This window comes from Oncorhynchus gorbuscha, linkage group LG10 (genome assembly GCF_021184085.1).
Source record: "Oncorhynchus gorbuscha isolate QuinsamMale2020 ecotype Even-year linkage group LG10, OgorEven_v1.0, whole genome shotgun sequence".
NCBI lineage: Eukaryota > Metazoa > Chordata > Actinopteri > Salmoniformes > Salmonidae > Oncorhynchus > Oncorhynchus gorbuscha.
The window spans coordinates 77,863,456-77,883,788 of NC_060182.1; the positions used below are offsets into that span (position 1 = coordinate 77,863,456).

The window sequence follows — 20,333 nt, forward strand, 5'->3', positions numbered from 1 at the left end:
CTACACGTAGGTGGCTGCTACTCTGTTTATTATCTATCCTGAATAATTGCCTAGTCACTTTTATATATTACCTCAACTACCTTGTACCACTGCACATTGACTTGCTACCAGTACTCCTTGTATACAGCCTTGTTATTGTTATTTACTGTGTTTGTATTTGAGAATTGTCTTCATTTTTAACTCTGCTTTGTTTGGAAAAGGGCCCCTTAAGTAAGTATTTCACGGTAAAGTCAACACCTGTTGTATTTGATGCGTTTGACAAAAAAAGCGAATTTGATTTAGTTGCAATATATTGGCAAACATCTGATCTGATTGGTCAAAAGACCATAAATTAGCCAAATATCTGAATTGGGCTGCTTGATGTGTCAATGAGCCAGGTTTAGTGTCATACAGCGGTCACATTTAAGGACAAAACATGACATGACACTGTGAGGTGGAAGAGGAAGTCACACACATCAAATTGCATCTTGTAGTGTTAGCACATGGCATTGACAGTTTTAATGCACTAGTTGTTGTTGTTCAGGAGCCAGAGATCAGAGTCATGGGTTGTGTCCCAAATGCACCCTATTCCCTAAGTGCACTTCTTAAGTTTGGTTAAAATTTGTGCACTAAATCAGGAATATTTAGAGTATTTGTGAGCCCTGGTCAAAAATAGTGGACTAAATAGAGAGGTGGATGCCATTTGGGACACAGGCATGGAGAAATAATGGTGGAATATTTAATAGTCTATGGATGGTAGCTAGCAGCATAGTGGCTGGTACTGCAGGTTTCAAGGTGATTGGCAGTTTGTATACTCTTGGGCACTGACTGACTCCCAGCCTTATGTCTGCGTCATCATCATATCATCATCATCATCATCATCATCATCATCATCATCATCATCATCATCATCATCATCATCATCATCATCATCATCATGGTCAATTGACAGGCTCATAAATGATTAGGGTTCAAATGTTATTATAAAGACAGGAAGGGACGAGCTTCAAAACTCCTGTCAAACATAAATGATGATGATGACATTGAATGCAATTTTCAGATTGAATGCTATTTTCGATTCCTTCCAAAAATAAATACACTGTTAGATATCTATAGTACCTTTATAAGCCTCTTATAGCTGGTTGCGGATTTTAAAGGGATACCAACACAAATAATTAAGCGGGTAAATTCATACCACATTCGTTGAACAAAACAAGCGGAACCAGTGTCAATCTGGCAGCAATATTTTCCACCTTGCCCCATTGCCTTCCTTCCCTCCCATGGACAGCAACAGGGTATGGCAGCAATTTAGAGAAGGCCCTGACATGCACAGTGTGGTCATGTGAATAGCTTGAATTCACCACGAGTGTGTGAGAGTGTATGAGAGTGGGTGAGGGGGTGGGTAATTTCTGTGTGAGTTACAGTGCATTCAGAAAGTATTCAGACATTTTGACTTTTTCCACATTTTGTTACTTTACAGTCTTACTCTAAAACTTTCTTCTTTTTCTAACCCTAATCTACACACATACCCCATAATGACAAAGCAAAAACACATTTTTGGCAAATGTATAAAACAATATATATATATCATTTACACATGTATTCAGACTCTTTGATATGAGACATGAAATTGAGCTCAAGTGCATCCTGTTTCCATTTATCATCCTTGAGATGTTTCTACAACTTGACTGGAGTCCACCTGTGGTAAATTCAATTAATTGGACATCATTTGGAAAGGCACACACCTGTCTATATAAGGTCCCCGGTGAATGTCCAAGCCATGAGGTCGAAGGAATTGTCCATAGATACATAAGATTGCGCCGACAGAGATGGTCGCTTTGCTTCGAGTTTTAGGAAACTATGCTGTATTTTTTTAAATTGTATTATTTCTTACATTGTTACCCAGGAAAAATAAGTCTTATTACATACAGCCAGGAAGAACTATTGGATATAAGAGCAACGTCAACTTACCAACATTACGACCAGGAATATGACATTCCGGAAGCGTTTTCTCTGTTCGGACCAACACCTAGGACAATGGATCAAATCCCAGTAGCTGATCCAAAACAACGGCGCTGCAGAAGGGGCAAACGGAGCGGCCTCCTGGTCATGCTCCGTAGACGTGCACATCGCCCACCACTCCCGAGTATGCTACTCGCTAATGTCCAGTCTCTTGACAACAAGGTAAACAAAATTCGAGCAAGGATTGCCTTCCAGAGAGGCATCAGAGATTGTAACATTCTCTGTTTCACGGAAACATGGCTCTCTCAGGATATGTTGTCGGAATCGATTCAGCCACCGGGCTACTCCATGCATCGTGACAGAGATAAACAACTCTCTGGGAAGAGGAAGGGCGGGGGTGTATGCTTCATGATTATCGACATGATGTAATCATAAAAACATACAGGATCTCAAGTCCTTCTGCCCGCCCAAACTAGAATTCCTTACAGTCAAATGCTGCCATTTTACCTACCAAGCGAATTCTCGTCAGTTATAGTCACAGCTGTGTACATTCCCCCTCAAGGAGACACCAGGCGGGCCCTAAAGGAACTTCACTGGACTCTATGTAAACTGGAAACCATACATCCTGAGGCTGCATTTATTGTAGCTGGGTAAGCAAATTTGAGAACAAGGCAACCTAAATTCTATCACCATATTGATTGCACTACGTGCAGGGGCAATACACTCGACCACTGCTACTCTAACTTCCGCGATGCATGCATGTTATCCCTCGCAAGGCTGCTGGCCCAGACGGCATCCCTAACCGCATCCTCAGAACATACATAGACCAGTTGGCTGGTGTGTTTACGGACATATTCAATCGCTCCTTATCCCAGTCTGTTGTCCCCACATGCTTCAAGATGGCCACCATTGTTCCTGTACCAAGAAGACAAAGATAACCGAACTAAATGACTACCGCCCCATAGCACTCACTTCTATTATCATGATGTGCTTTGAGTGACTAGTCAAGGATCATATCACCTCCACCTTACCGGCCATCCTAGACCCACTTCAGTTTGCATACCGCCCCAACAGGTCCACAGATGACACAATCGCCATCACCCTGCACATTGCCCTATCCCTGGACAAAAGGAATACCTATGTAAGAATGCTGTTCATTGACTAGAGCTCAGCATTCAACACCGTAGTACACTCCAAGCTCATCATCAAGCTGGAAGCCCTGGGTCTCAACCCCGCCCTGTGCAATTGGGTCCTGGACTTTCTGACTGGCCGCCCCCAGGTGGTGAATGTAAGAAACAACATCTCCACTTCGCTGACCCTCAACACTGGGGCCCCACAAGGGTGCGTGCTCAGCCACCTCCTGTACTCCCTGTTCACCCTCGACTGCATGGCCATGCACGCCTGCAACTCAATCATCAAGTTTGCAGACAACACAACAGAGTGAGCGTGATTAACAACAACTACAACTAGTCAGCCTACAGGGACGAGGTGAGGGCACTCAGAGTGTGGTGTCAGGAAAACAACCTCTCACTCAACGTCAACAAAACAAAGGAGATGATCGTGGACTTTAGGAAACAGCAGAGGGAGCACCCCGCTCTCCACATCGAAGGGACAGCAGTGGAGAAGGTCCACAAGTTCCTTGGTGTGCACATCACGGACAAACTGAAATGGTCCACCTACACAGACAGTGTGGAGAAGAAGGCGCAACAGCTCCTCTTCAACCTCAGGAGGCTGAGGAAATTTGGCTTTTCACCCAAAACCCTGGCAAACTTTTACAGATTCACAATCGAGAGCATGCTGCCTGGTACTGAAACTGCACCGCCCTCAACCGTATGGCGCTCCAAAGGGTGGTGCAGTCTGCACAACGCATCACGGTGGCAAACTACCTGCCCTCCAAGACATCTACAGCACCCAATGTCACAGGAAGGCCAAAAAGATAATCAAGGACTACAACCACCGGGGCAACTGTCTCTTCACATCACTACCATCCAGATGGTGAGGTTGTACATGTGCATCAAAGCTGGTACCAAGAGACTGAAATACAGCTTCAATTTAAAGGCCATCAGACTGCTAAGCAGCAATCACTAACTCAGAGGGGCTGCTATCTACATTGAGACCAAATCACTGGCCAATTTAATAAAAGGATCACTGGTCACTTTAAACACTGCCACGGTAATAATGTTTACATCTCTTACATCTCTTAAATTACTCATATACTGTAATTATACAATCTATTGCAACTTGCCTATGCCGCTCTGCCATCGCTCATCAATATATCTACATATTCTCATTCACCCCTTTAAATTTGTGTGTATTAGGTAGTTGTTGGGGAATTGTTAGATGACTTGCTAGATATTACTACACTGTTGGAACTAGAAGCACGAGCAGTTCGCTACACTCACATTAACATCTGCTAACCATATGTAGGTGATTAATGCAATTTGATTTGATTTGATAAAGCTCCAAGACAGGATTGTGTATTGGCACAGAAATGGGGAAGGGTATCAAAAAATGTATGCAGCATTGAAGGTCCCCAAGAACAAAGTTTCCTCCATCATTCTTAAATGGAAGTTTGGAACCAGAGCTGGCCGCCCGGTCAAACTGAGCAATCGGGGGAGAAGGGCCTTGGTCAGGGAGGTGACCACGAACACTGCACAGAGTTCCTCTGTGGAGATGGGAGAACCTTCCAGAAGGACAACTATCTCTGCAGCCCTCAACCAATTAGGTCTTTATGGTAATGGCCAGACGGAAGCCACTCCTCTGTAAAAGGCACATGACAGCCCGCTTGGAGTTTGCCAAAAGGCACCTAAAGACTCTCAAACCATGAGAAACAAGATTCTCTTGTTTGATATAACCAATATTGAACTCTTTTGCCTGAATGCCAAGCATCACATCTGGAGGAAACATGGCACCATCCCTACGGTGAAGCATGGTCATGGCAGCACCATGCTGTGGGGATATTTTTCAGCGGCAGGGACTGGGAGACTAGTCAGGATCGAGGGAAAGACTGGGGCAAAGGTTCCAATTCCAACAGGACAATGACCCTACGCACACTGCCACGACAATGCAGGAGTGAAAAGTCTCTGAATGGCCTTGCCAAAGCCCGGACTTGAACCCGATCGAACATCTCTGAAGAGACCTGAAAAAAGCTGTGCAGCGACGCTCCCCATCCAACCTGACAGAGCTTGAGAGGATCTGCAGAGAAGAATGGGAGAAACTTCCCAAGTACAGAATATGAGGCACCAGTCAAAATATCAGCTAAGGGGTTCACCACATCCAACAGTATGATGCTGTGGGGATTATCAGTGTATATGTGTGTATATGTGTGTGTTTAAAGTGAGTGTAGTGGTTTATAATGAGCACTTCCAACTAATCCATGACTAGCATTGTAAAACTACATACTTAACGTGATTTCAAAGAAGCTTCTCTTCAACTCACAAGAATGTAAAGGCAAATCCATTGACTGTTCGGGCTGATCCTTGACCACATTAGCTGGAAATCACAAAATAAGTCCACTTAGATGTATAAGACATCCAAAAATATCTCTCTGCAAATCATGATTCTTGTTAAGAGATAAAAATATTAGTTTACAGATATTATCACAAGACTGCATGCTGCTGCCCACGGCTATAGCCAATACTTTCTGGCCAGTAGGGAGGGAGAGGCTTGGCACGCACGCACACGCACGCACGCACGCACGCACGCACACACACACACACACACACACACACACACACACACACACACACACACACACACACACACACACACACACACACACACACACACACACACACACTACACTCACTGCCAGTCTGAGCCCCTTGTTACATTAACATAAGGCTTCTGTGACAGAGTCGGCATTAGGGATGAAATAAGAGGATTAGTTGATGGACATTTCTGTCATGCCTGGTCAATTATGAAAATGAAAATGGTCAAAAGGGTAGAGTTGCCATGCTATGTCACCGACACCCGCCCCATCTCCTCTCTCCCTCTCCCTTACTCACATGGATGAAGACAGATATATATACACAGGCACGGATGTGCACACACAGTTAACAATCACTGAAGATATTGGGCACATTTGCACAGAATACATATTTATTTATCCATACATTCAAATATTACTGCAGTAAAAAAATATATATAGAACTTCTGTGATGGCTGACTGCTATATTCCACTTGGCAACACTTAACAATGTACTTATACAACATCATCATCACCGAATAGCCTTGTGGTTAGAGCGTTGGGCCAGTAACTGAAAGGTTGCTGGATCTAATTGCCTAGCTGATCGAATCGCGCTCTGCCTCTGAGCAAAGCAGTTAACCCACTGTTCCCCGGGTGCCTAAGACAGGGATGTCGATTAAGGCAATCCCCCGCACTTCTCTGGTTCAGAGGAATTGGGTTAAATGCAGAAGACACATTTCAGTTGAATGCATTCAGTGGTACAACTAAGTAGGTATTTCCCTTTCCCTAGAATGGATGTGACTGAGGTTATGAATGACTTAGTCTTACTATCAACAACATAAGCAGTCATATATGTCATGCCTTAACATGTGTGTAGTAAACAGATCATGAGTCAAACTAATCCTAAAGGGAGAACTGTAGACATATGTGAATGAAGTATAAAAGGTACAGGAACTGGAAAGGGGATATCAGATATTTTGATGTGCCATCGTGGTTCTCTAAAAGCTCTGTGTCTCCTCCCTGTGGCTTGTACTGGTCATTTGTGCATGTGCTGCACAGTACCAGATAATGTGACATAGTAATTGAACCCTGTTGTCCAGACCCTATCCACCCACATACCGACATTGACTTTGCTCCATTACTGAGAGGATACTGTACATCATTTATTGACTCAGTGTTATTTTTAATTGTTGCAACTGAGAAACAATTCCTATGAACATATTTATGTTAGAGGAAAGTCTACATGGAGTAACAAGGTCATTATAGCTACCTACATCTCTACCTTGTGTGTAAAGCCCCTTAAACTGCTGTACGAAAATGTATTCATATATATATAAAAGCTTATGGGTTGCTTTGACCAGAGAAAAAAGCAAACTATTTTATCCAAAGTGACTTACAGTGTGTGCATAGAGTATGTTTGTAATCCTTGCTGGAGTTGAACCTTTTACCTTGCGCTATGCTTTTGGTAACTGAGACATACAGGGCCAGGTACTGTATCACTTAGCAGACAACTGGAAGTGGTCACACATTATTTATCTGCTTCAGCTGGCTGGGTCTGATAAAATGTTTTGGTACCATCACTTACTGAGTGAGTCATCGCTAAACGGGTTGACCTGCTGTTATATTTTCAAAGTGCAGCAGGTGAAATTGTGTTTTTGTTCCTCTTGAACTTTTGTTGTTGTTGATTGAACCTATCCTCTATCTCTAAACCCACAGAGATTTCTTCCTCAAGCAGAGAATAGCCAAAAAAGTGCACCATTGACATTTCATGATTGAGGCAGAAATCCCCGAAGAGAAATCACAGAGATGGACAGGTTTGTGTCAAATCCTGAGAGGTAAGAATGACAACACCAGTACTAGTAATACTAATAATGATTGCAGGGAAGATCCACACGGCTGTTTTCAAATGATTTATTGTGCTGCAAAGAAACAAAAAATAAGAATACAAGAACTTGCAAAAGATAATCTGCTGTTGCTACGGGAGATTCAGTCAAATATTCATCTATCCTCTTAATAAATCTGTTTTTTTGCAATATCATCATTATCAATATCAACATTTTTTTTTTTTTTTTTACATAAGCATGAAACACCAGTAATATTCAGACTCTAAAGGGGATTGGCAGTTGTGTAAATAAAATGGTTAACAGGAAAGAATGGGGACAGAGAGTTATTTCCCTCTCAATAGGCTATCTTTATTGGAACAGAGGAAAATGCTCATCAGGGTGTCAGGCTTTTGTGCTTCTTGGACAAGGCAGATGTAGCCTGATCAGATGAATTTGTGTTGTCTAGCTATCCAACTCCTATATTCTTTGTCACATTGTGTTACAGTAAACTGCGTGACAATGACCATAGGAGTTGGCAAGAGAGCACAAACAGATCTGGGATTCGGCTAAATCAGGTCCATGTGATCAAAAACCCTGAAAAGATGTGAAAGCTTGTGATCCTCCAACTTCTCCACCTACCTAAAGTACAACCTTATTTACATGCTCTTCGAGAGACTGACACAACACTAAAATAGTTTCACAATTTCAGCTGCATCATCGCTTAAGGCCTATTATGTTCATGTTCAATTATCTTGCTCATTAATAAATTATTTAGGTAATTTAACACAATAAATTAAATCTAATTTGTTTCCCTCTCTCTCTCTTTTCCAACAATGTTTTATTTTTTTATTTTGGCAAGTGATACTCAAGTATTTACAACAATACTTGGAGGATGCACTGAAAGATACAACGATTTCACCCTGTAAGACCCATTGTGAATAAGAAGCATTCCTGTATTACGTTACTCAACCATACTGTAGGGGATGTAGCACCACATCCTGCAACATAGAGCCAAGTCACATATGAACCCAGCCAGTCAATGTGATGCGAGTGTAATTGAACTTATGGTCCTTAATCAAATCAATTATTATGATCCATCACTTCACCGATTGGAAATTATGTGGATTGTGTATTTAAGTGAGGTTTGCCTGTTCAGATGATAGACAGACCTGTATATAATGGCTGGAGAATCAAACCAATCAACTTTCATTGAAAAAGCATTTACATACAGTACATGTCAGTTATATAGTAGATTTGAGTATGTTTTTCCTATGTCTGGAGAATACATATAGGTTAGGAGAAAACAGAGCAAGCTTCAGCTGCAATTCATGCTTTGAAAGGTAAATATTTACCCCTCTTGTTCTAGCCAGAAATCCTCACCTATAAACAGAAATGCAGTGTCTGCATACAATGACCGTGAGAGTTCTAAGTTAATTTAGGTTTTGTAGGCCAAATATTCAGAAACAACTGGAACCTAACTGTAACACTGGGTCTGACAGGGCTCAGAAAAAAACTAAGGGTAACTCTTTCAATGAAAGGTATGTTTTTAAAAAACTAACCAAAAAAGTGCCAAGATGTATGATTCTACTTAAATTTTTGTCAGACAGACTAAAATACACCAAAGACAAACTATAAAAGTGAACTACTACCCCTACCTTCCTCCATCCCACCCTCTCTCCCAGAGCTTATGTCCACCCACTTTTCAATAGTTTGACTTCAGAAACGACAAATGAAAGAGAAGAATAACAGATTGAGAGAGCCTGGTACTGCTCAGCTCAGAACTCACTTGTCTATATATGGTTGGCATTTTGGACATTGCTTCATTCAGGGAAACTGATTGACTCAAATAGATAGGGAACTCACAGACCAATCAAACAAAGTCCTCATAGACTATTCTTTAAAAAAAAATAATAATAATTAAAATGACATCAAATAAATTAGGGGAAAACAGATTGAATAAGATGTTTGTGTTTTTTCTGTCCTGTCTCTATCACTCCTCTTTTCAAAAAAGCAATGCAAATGTTTGTTCTCATCATGTTTTCTATTATTAGATCAAATCTGTTTCTCAATCATAAATACATTCAATAGGAAATTAATTGAGAAATGTACATGTGAAGAAAAAAGTATGTGTGCCACATGCACATATATGAATAAACAACATACACATAGACACATACATACTGTATATAGTCACACAATATTTCATGTATTTTTCATCTTCAGCAGTAATATGTACATACGTGTTCCAACTGTATAATGTTTTGCAATTAATAAATGAAGATAAAGGTGCTTGGGTAATATCGAGAAGAGGAGACAAAAAGGAGGAAAACATCAGAGCTACTTTAAATATAGCTCGTCCTCAGAGAATCCCGAGAGAAAACACATTTGAACATATTCTTTGATTCTATGTTTTCTTGTATCCTCGGTGTTTCCTAAAGGAGCTAAATAGTCTCCCTGTGTGTGTGCAACTCCATGTAAAACAGGACGTACAGAAACTATGCAGAAAAGCTTGTAAAGCATATGCTCAAATCCTTAATCCTCAAGAACTACATGACCCACTGGGATCACACTGGTTGAATCAACGTTGCTGCCACGTCATTTCGATGACATTACATTGAACCAACGTGGAATAGACATATGTGCCCAGTGGGCAGCTTCATCCTGCCTTTATCAACCCGAACACATTTATTCTTCATCCAAATAAAAGACACCATTGTTTGGAGTGTGTGAAAGTCAGCGTCAGCCTGCCCTTTGTTGTTAAATACATTTAGCCAAAAGATTATGGAGAATTGAAAGTGACCAGGAAAATAACACTTATACATGTTGAGCAGAATATCAAAGGAAAATAAATGGAGTGAATGAAGCTTCTTCTTCCTTTCCACCTTCTATCCAACAGGTGACGTTCCACAGGGGGAAAACAAGACAGCAAACCAATGTCAACATTTTCAAAGAAGGGGAGGAAAGAGGAAGGCAAGAAGACAGCAATAGTCCAGCTTGAACAGACCTGAGAGAGGTGCTCAGCTGAGGTCTGTCTGTGACGGGGTCTACGATATCTGAACTCTTTCTTTCTCTCATTCTCTCTCTTTCGGCTCAGTGCCACATAGAGTCTGGCAGTCGTCAGTCCGTCCTGCCACGGCTCAGATCAGACTGGCCACAGTGTTCCTCTAGCGTCTCTCTTACAGGGTGTGTTTTGATACGACATACAGTCAGCAGAGCTTTGGTTCTAAAAGTTCAGTGTTCAACAGAAAACACTAGCTTGAATGATTCTGTTTATCTCTTCAAAGGCCTTTTTCAAGGAAGCAGGAATGCAGGAAAATACCATACTTTGAAAAATACCCACTTTTTCCTAATCGCAAAGATTTATATCTAACTTTAAACACACACACACACACACATTCACAAAGACCCACATACAGAAGCACGCCTCCATCACACACACCAAACACACGTGTAACACTCACTGGCAAAAATAAGTTGAATAATAATCTAGGAAAAGTCTAGATTCTGGTTCTTCCATTGTGTTAGCTGTAGTTTAAAATCATCATCATTATATTTTGTTTGATTCGTTATTCATCTTGAGCAGATTATTATTGTCATTTATTTGTCTTGGCTAGTGAACTTTGCTAGTTTGCTAGTTATTTTGTCATTGATAGGTTTGGTATCATTTTTCCATCCGTCTGTGTTAAGTAATAGTTGTTGTGACGGTACTGTAGGTAATGCTCTCTCTCTCTCTCTCGTTTTGGCTGCTTGCTGACTGCGGAGTACTGGACATGAGGCCAGGCCAGGCCAGTCTCTCTGTCTCACTGAGTCTGGTAGAAATTGTCAGCCTGCAGGTTGTTGAGGTTGTTTTGTTTCTGCATGCTGTAGTAACCGCTGTACCTGGAGTCAGGGTCAGCGATCCGGAGCATGCGCTGCGAACTGTCCACCTGCACCTTGGTGCCTTTCTGGCAGTCCACATATACCAGCTGGTTGTTGAGGCAGGTGGGCTGCAGAGGACACACACACACACACATACAGATAGTTACTTCCACAGATCACACTCTAGTTAGGCTCAGAGCTTTAGATTTTATTGATATATTCATACTATATTATATTTCTCAATAAGGCTCGTTTCAGGCTGTATACATACAGTAAAGGCAGAATTTGCTGCTCATCATTACTACAAAGCTCGGCAATGTAATCATTCTATGTAATAGCACAACTTTTTTTTTCATTAAATTATTTCAAGATTCAAATGTATAGGCATTGATCAAGTATGCATCTCCATAAGCTGCTGATGTGATACTCTTTGACATTTTAGACCATCAACTATATTACAACAACAACAAAGCAGTACAGAAACCAACAAGGCGTACTGTAAATGTGGGTAATGGCACCCGCTACCTTAGTTGGCGTGCGATAGCAGAGCACAGGGATCCACTGCTTCTTCTGGTTAATGAAGAGAATAGCTGTGATGGTGAACAGCATCATGATGATGGGCAGTGCCACCCATGCCACAGAGTGCAGTGTGGTGTCTTCTCTGGGAACTGGGGTCTTCCCATCCAGATAGGGCATTTGGAGACTACCAAAGTTCCCTGTGACAGAGGCAGCACACAAACATTATGACACACCTAAAAGTCTGTATCATGAGATGTTTATATATTATTCATTAACTGGCGATTGGTTTCATGTAAGATTTGCCTTCATATGTAGCAGTTAAAAGGAAACAGCAGACTCTGCTCCAAGTGGGGAGATGAAGAGTTACATATGTGCCTTCGGAAAGTATTCAGACGCCTAGACTTTTTCCACATTGTGTTACCCTGTAAGTTACAGCCTTATTTATAAAAAGTCCTCTGCAATCTACACACAATACCCCATAATGATAAAGCAAAAACGTTTGTAGAATTGTTTGCAAATTTGAAAAACAGAAAAACCTTATTTACAAAAGTATTCATGTACTTTGCTATGAGACTCGAAATTGAGCTCAGCTGCATCCTGTTTCCAAATCAAAGCAAACTTTACTTGTCACATGCTCCGAATACAACAAGTGCAGACTTTACGCTAAAATGCTTACTTACAAGCCCTTTACCAACAGTGCAGTTCAAGAAGAGTTAAGAAAATATGTACCAAGTAGACTAAAATAAAAAGTAACAATAAAAAAGTAACACAATAAGAAAAACAATACAGAGGTTATATACAGGGGGCACCGGTACCGAGTCAGCGTGCGGGGGTACAGGTTAGTTGAGGTAACTTGTACATGTAGGTGGGGGGGTGAACTGACTATGCATTGATAATAAACAGCGAGTAGCAGCATTGTACAAAAGGGAGGGTGGGTCAATGTAAATTGTCCGGTGGCGATTTAATTCATTATTCAGCAGTCTTATGGCTTGGGGGTAGAAGCTATTGAGGAGCCTCTTGGGCCTAACGGCAAGCGCTCCGGTACCGCTTGCCGTGAGGTAGCAGAGAAAACAGTCTATAACTTGGGGGACTGGAGTCTCTGACAATTGTATGGGCTTTCCTCTGACACTGCCTATTATATAGGTCCTGTATGGCAGGAAGCTTGGCCCGAGTGATGTACTGGGCCGTTCGCACTACCCTCTGTAACTCCTTATGGTCAGATGCTGAGCAGTTTCCATAGCAGGAGGTGATGCAACTAGTCAAGATACTCTCGATGGTGCAGGTATAGAACTTTTTGAGGATCTGGGGACCCATGCCAAATCTTTTCAGTCTCCTGAGGGGGAAAAGTTTGTCAGGATTTGGCCAGGGTTGTTCCGGTTTTTGGTCACTAGATGCCCCCATTGTGCTTTTTGACCTTTTGTTTTCCCTTGATCCCCATTATTATTTGCACCTGTGCCTTGTTTCCCCTGATTGTATTTAAACCCTTAGTTTTCCTCAGTTATTTGCTCTGTGTTTGTATGTTAGCACCCAGCCCTAGTATTCTGTGATCTATTGTTGATCCCGATGGACTCTATTGTGGAATTCTGTTTTTTGTTCTTGTTTATTTATTTTTGAGTATCTTTTGAGGCTTTTTATGCTATACCTACCACCTTGTGGATTTACCTTTTTTTCCTGAAGGACTTCACTTTTTACTTCATTAAATACACCGTCTCAAGTACTGCTGTGTCTGCCTCATCTTCTGGGTTCTGCCGACTATTCGTGGCTCAGTTGGTTAAGTGACTATTTCTCACTCCAGAGACCCGGGTTCGTAACCGGGTCCTGACAAAGGTTTTGTCGTGCACTCTTTTTTTGGACCATGCTAGTTCGTTGGTGATGTTGACACCAAGGAACTTGAAACTCTCGTGGTGGTCGCGAGAGTGCTCAGGGAGGTGTGTAGGGGTTTCTGTTTGTGTTACCACGGTGCAAAGTCCAGACCAGGTCTCCACCGTGCACATCACCCCAGAATATGCCGTTTTGGCTCTCTCTGCGTCAGGGGTACATTCAGCCCTCTACTTCACCCATCTCCTCAAGTTTATTTTTTGTGAAGAAGAAAGATGGATGTTTACGCCTGTGCATTGAATATAGAGGTCTTAATCAAATCACAGTGAGGTACAGTTACCCACTACCTCTTATCGCCACGGCGATTGAGTCAATGCATGGGGCGCGCTTCTTCAAGAAACTAGATCTCAGGAGTGAGTATAACCTGGTGCGTTATCCGGGAGGGAGACGAATGGAAGACAGCATTCCGTACCACCACAGGGCATTATGAGTACCTCGTCATGCCGTACGGGTTGATGAATGTTACATCAGTTTTCAAATCCTTTGTAGACAAGATTTTCAGGGACCTGCACGGGCAGGGTGTAGTGGTGTATATCGATGACATTCAGATTTACTCCGCTACACACGCCGAGCATGTGTCCTTGGTGTGCAAGGTACTTGGATGACTGTTGGAGCATGACCTGTACGTCAAGGCTGAGAAATGCCTGTTCTTTGAGCAGGCCATCTCCTTCCTAGGGTATCGCATTTCCACATCACGGGTGGAGATGGAGAGTGACGGTATTGCAGCCGTGCGTAATTGGCTGACTCCCACCACGGTAAAGGAGGTGCAGAGGTTTTTAGGGTTTGCCAATTACTACCAGAGATTTATCTGGGGTTTTGGCCAGGTTGCTGCACCCATTACCTCACTGCTGAAGGGGGGTCCTGTAAGGTTGTGGTGGTCGGCTGAGGTAGACAGGGCTTTTGGGCAACTAAGAGCTCTGTTTACTTCAGCTCCAACGCTGGCCCATCCGGATCCCTCTTTGGCATTCATAGTGGAGGTGGATGCGTCTGAGGCTGGGATAGGAGCCATGCTCTCACATCGCTCGGGCATGCCACTGAAACTCCGCCCCTGTGCTTTCTTCTCGAAGAAGCTCAGCCTAGCGGAGCGTAACTATGATGTGGGGGACCGGGAGTTGTTGGCTGTGGTTAAAGATTTGAAAGAGTGGAGACATTGGCTTGAGGAGGCTAAACACCCTTTTCTCATCTGGACTGACCACTGCAACCTGGAGTACATCCGGGCAGCGAGGAGACTGAATCCTTGTCAGGCAAGGTGGGCCATGTTCTTTACCCATTTTGTGTTTACCCTATCCTACAGACCAGGTTTCCAGAATAAGAAGGCAGACGCACTGTCCCGGCTGTATGACACAGAGGAGTGGCCCATGGATCAAACTCCCATACTTCCGGCCTCCTGCCTGGTAGCGCCGGTCGTGTGGGATCTGGATGCGGACATTGAGCAGGCGTTGCGTACAGAGCCCACTCCCCTCCAGTGTCCTGTTGGGCGTAATTACGTTCTGTCTGCTGTCCATGACCAGTTGATCTCCTGGGGCCTCACGTCTCCCTCCTCTGGTCATCCGGGGATCTGTCGGGCGGTGCGCTGTCTGACTGGGAGATTACTGGTGGCCAACTTTGGCTAAGAAAGTGAGGGTTTATGTCCCCTCCTGCTCAGTGTGTGCCCAGTGTAAGGCTCTGATACACCTGCTCAGAGGTAAGTTACATCCCTTACCCGTTCCACAACGTTCCACACTCACATTTGTCAGTGGATTTCCTAACGGATCTTCCTCCCTCACAGGGAAATACCAAGATCCTGGTCGTTGTGGATCGTTTTCTAAGTCCTGTCGTCTCCTCCCTCTGCCTGGTCTCCCTACAGCCCTACAGACTTTTAATCAGGGCAAGGTGACCGGAAACATTACCGAATACAAACAGTGTAGCTATACCCTCCGCAAGGCAATCGAACAAGCTAAGCATCAGTATAGAGACAAAGTAGATTTGCAATTCAACGGCTCAGACACGAGAGGTATGTGGCAGGGTCTACAGTCATTCACGGACTACAAAAATAAAACCTGTCCTGTCGCGTACCACGATGCCTTGCTCCCGGACAAACTAAACAACTTCTTTGCTCGCTTTGAGGATAATACAGTGCCACCGACATGGCCCGCTACCAAAACCTGCGGGCTCTCCTTCACTGCAGCCAATGTGAGTAAAACATTTAAATGTGTTAACCCTCGTAAGGCTGCCGGCTCAGATGGCATCCCTAGCCGTATCTTCAGAGCATGCACAGACCAGCTGGCTGGTGTGTTTACGGACATCCTCAATCTTTATCCCAGTCTGCTATTCCCACATGCTTCAAGAGGTCCACCATTGTTCCTGTTCCCAAGAAAGCTAAGGTAACTCAGCTAAATGACTATCGCCCCGTAGCATTCACTTCCGTCATCATGAAGTGCTTTGAGAGACTAGTCAAGGACCAAATCACCTCCACCCTACCTGACACCCTAGACCCACTCCAATTTGCTTACCGCCCCAATAGGTCCACAGACGACGCAATTGCAATCACACTGCACACTGCCCTAACCCATCTGGACAAGAGGAATACCTATGTAAGATTGCTGTTCATCGACTACAGCTCAGCATCTGACACCATAGTACCCTCCAAACTTGGGACCCCGGGTCTCGACCCTGCCCTGTACAACTGGGTCCTGGACTTCCTGACCCCCCCCCCTCGCTCCCACACATTAAGACTGAAAGAAATTGAAATGCATTCCAGGTGACTACATCATGAAGCTGGTTGAGAGAATGCCAAGAGTGTGCAAAGCTGTTATCAAGGCAAAGGGTGGATACTTTTGAAGAATCTCAAATCTCAAATATATCGTGATTTTTTAAACAATTGTTTTGGTTACTACGTTATTTCATAGTTTGGATGTCTTTATGATTTTACAACGTAGAAAATTTAAACCTATTTTTGCTTTGTCATTATGGGTTAATGTGTGTAGATTGATGAGAAAAAAATACAATTTAATCAATTTTAGAATAAAGCTGTAAAGTAACAAAATGTGAAAAAAGTCAAGGGGTCTGAATACTTTACGAAGGCACAGTATGTACGACAGCAGAAACATTTAGCAGCTACATCAGCACTGAGGAGACAGACAGTGTGTTTGTGTGTGTGAGAGCGCATGCTATGTGGACACGTGTCTCTTTTTCAGACAAGGAAGTGTTTGATTTGACCTCTGACCTTTGAACTGGGGCATGATGTCGTTCTCACTGCGGGTGGGCCAGGCAGGCTGGTGCTGCTTCCTACCTCTGTGCTGGTCTGTCTTCTCAATGGGCATGTTGGTGGGGGCTGGTGCGTACATCTCTGTAACATAACATGGAAACACATGGTTAGAGAGAGAGAGAGGAATTAGGAGTTATATTGAAATATGTGGTGAATAGGGATTAACATTGGTAACCGGGAACACTCTTTACATTCACCCCAAAATATTTATGACAATTACAATGTTGCCACTAATGCAATTCCACAAAGTACAAAACAGATTAGCAAAAACTTTAATTGCACATTATCCAAACAGGTTGTTGCGTGGAAGCCTTTAGCCTAGTGTATTTACTTCACACACGCATAATTGACATTACCGGACTGCACACACGACCTGAATGCAGTTAATAAACCCTATAGGAAACCCCTACCGCCTATAAAATAACCTGTGCCTCTTTGAGCTGTCATTGTGACTCTTCAGACAGTCACACATTTGATAGGCCTATGCACAATTAACTACAAAGGCTTTTCTCTCACAGACATAAAGGTTGTTAACAATTCAGAGAGCAATGAGAGAAAATTCTACCCTGTTTTAGAGTTTAGGCTATTTTTCTATCCAGTCCCAATCCCACTGAAACCCCAAATCCTAAATCCTGTCTCGCATGAAAATTCCTTACTTTATTCTGTAATCAATAGATTGCATTATCAAAGCACGTCTCTCACTTATGCATGTCAAAATACTGCTATATCATTTTCCCCATCGGGCAGACTGGGGATGGTTGTAACACGGGATAGTTATAACACTCAATATCTCCGATCAGAAACAGGCTATTCCTCAACTGTCACGTGTACTCCCGCTCTCCCTCTCTGGCACTCGTTGTCGCCAGTTCTCATTATTACGCAAACCGTCACCAGCGTTACGCGTACCTGCGCCTCATGAGACATCACCTTCCTGATTACATCCCCTATATCTGTCACTCCCTTTGGTTCCTTTCTCAGGCGTTATTGTTTCTATTCCAGTGCTTCATGTCTGTACACTACTCATGTGTTTTGTTTTCTTCCATGTACATTTATTTATTAAATTCACTCCCTGTACTTGCTTCTGTTTATTAGCATACACATTACAGAATAACACCTCAGGTGATGCTGGGTCCATGGGCCGCTGCCGACGCAACCGGGGATGCCTCAGCTGGCTCGACCAGCTTCCATACCTCAGCTAATATGATGGGTTCACAAGCCCTGGTTGGCTCATCAGGCTTCCATTGCAAAAGCTGGCTCGTCAGGATCTCAAGCTTCGGTTGGCTCGTCAGGTTCTCAAGCCTCGTTTGGCTCATCAGGTTTCCAAGTCTCGGTTGGCTCGTCAGGTTCTCAAGCCTCGGTTGGCTTGTCAGTCCCCCGCACCTCAGCCGGCTCTACGGTCTCCCGAGCCTCAGCCGGATCTATGGGTTCCCGCGCCTCAGTAGAGTATGGCGTTCTGTGGCTGGAGCCACGCGTCAGGGAGGGGGTACTGTCACATCTACTCCCGCTCCCTCTCTCTGGCGGTTGTTGTCGCCAGTTCTCATTATGCACACCTGTCAACATCGTTACGTGCACCTGCGCCTCATGAGACTCACCTGGACTCCATCACCCTCCTGATTACCTCCCCTATATCTGTCACTCCCTTTGGTTCTGTCACGCCCTGACCATAGAGAGCCCTTGGTTCTCTATGGTGTGGTAGGTCAGGGCGTGACTAGGGGGTGTTCTAGCTCAATATTTCTATGTTGGTGTTTTGTATGGTTCCCAATTGGAGGCAGCTGGTAATCGTTGCCTCTAATTGGGGATCATATTTAGGTAGCCATTTTTCCCACTTGTGTTTGTGGGATATTGTTTTGTGTTTGTCACGTTTCGTTATTGGTTTATTGTTTTTGTTTAAAGTTTCACCGTAATAAAGATGTGGAACTTCAATCACGCTGCGCCTTGGTCCCGTCCTTATTACGAACGTGACAGAATATCCCACCAAGCAAGGACCAAGCCTCGTGTAAAGGAGTTTTGGACCTGGGAAGAAATCATGGGAGGTTATGAGACCCTTCCTTGGAAGGAGACACCAAGGAAGGTGGAAGGACAGCGACGATGCCGGGGACTGCGGCCACAGAAATCCCAATATTTTTTGGGGGTGGGGCACATGGAGCTGGCAGGCGAGCAGCGGAGAGTGCCAGAGCCTGTTTGGGAGTCGGGTGGAGGAATTGGATGAAAGATACCAGAGAGATGGTAGTGATGAGAATGCTGCAGCGCAGGCGTGCTGAAGAGCGTGACACCAGTCCGGTGCCATCTGCACCAGTTTCATACATCTGGCCTCCAGTGCGCCTCCCCAGTCCTGTACGCCCTGTGCCAGCTCCCCACACTCTCCCTGAAGTGCGTGCCACCAGTGCTGGCTCCACGCAACAGGCCTCCAGTGCATCTCCCCAGTCTGGTACGTTCTGTGCCAGCTCTCCGCACTCTCCATGAAGTGCGTGTCACCAGTCTGGTGCCACCTGTGCCGGCTCTACCCACCAGGCCTCCAGTGCGTCTCCCCAGCCCAGAGTCTTCCTCTGCACCAGTGTCCAGTCCAAGCACAGTGTCCAGTCCCGCTCCAGGGCAGGAGCCTTCCTCTGCGCCGATGCCAAGTCATGGCACGGTGTCCAGATCCGCTCCAGGTCAGGAGCCTTCCTCTGTGCCGGTGCCCAGTCCAGGCCAGGTGTCCAGTCCAGCTCCAAGGCCGGAGTCTTCCTCTGCTCCGATGCCCAGTCCAGGCACAGTGTCCAGTCCCGCTCCAAGGCCGGAGCCTTCCTCTGCGCCGATGCCCAGTCCAGGCATGGTGTCCAGTTCCGCTCCAGGGCAGGAGCCTTCCTCTGGGTCGGTGCCCAGTCCAGGCATGGTGTCCAGTCCAGTTCAAAGGCTGGAGACTTCCTCTGCGCCGGTGCCCAGTCCGGGCGCGGAGTCCAACCCAGCTCCTAGGCTGGAGCCTTCCTCTGTGCTGAGGCCCAGTCCTAGCACGGTGTCCAGTCCCGCTCCAAGGCCGGAGCCTTCCTCTGCGCCGGGGCCCAGTCCAGGCACGGCAGCCAGCCCAGCTCCATGGCCGGAGTCTTCTTCTGTGCCAATGCCCAGTCCAGGCACGACGTCCAACCCAGCTCCAGGGCCGGAGCTCTCTGCGCCGGTGCTCAGTCCAGGCATGGTGTCCAGTTCCACTCCAGGGCAGGAGCCTTCCTCTGGGCTGTTGCCCAGTCCAGGCACGGTGTCCAGTCCCGCTCCAAGCCCGGAGCATTCCTCTGCGCCGGTGCCCAGTCCAGGCACAGCCTTCAGTCCGGCGCCATGGTCGGATCCGGGATCTAGGGGGGGTACGACCCGCACCGGAGCCGCCACCAACACTATTCACCTCCCCTAA

General features: G+C 44.8%; 1 protein-coding gene across 1 annotated transcript in view; it reads right to left on the minus strand.

Moving 5' to 3' along the window:
- Positions 1 to 7,526: 7,526 nt before the first annotated feature.
- crim1 (cysteine rich transmembrane BMP regulator 1 (chordin-like)) overlaps positions 7,527 to 20,333 on the minus strand; it is a 201,832-nt gene continuing 189,025 nt past the window's right edge. The window contains exons 15-17 of the mRNA XM_046367155.1: positions 16,913 to 17,035; positions 11,836 to 12,026; positions 7,527 to 11,438 (exon numbers count right to left, since the gene is read on the minus strand). Coding sequence (XP_046223111.1) covers positions 11,253 to 11,438; positions 11,836 to 12,026; positions 16,913 to 17,035 — 500 coding nt within the window. The 3' untranslated portion in view covers positions 7,527 to 11,252. The remainder of the gene's footprint in view (positions 11,439 to 11,835; positions 12,027 to 16,912; positions 17,036 to 20,333) is intronic.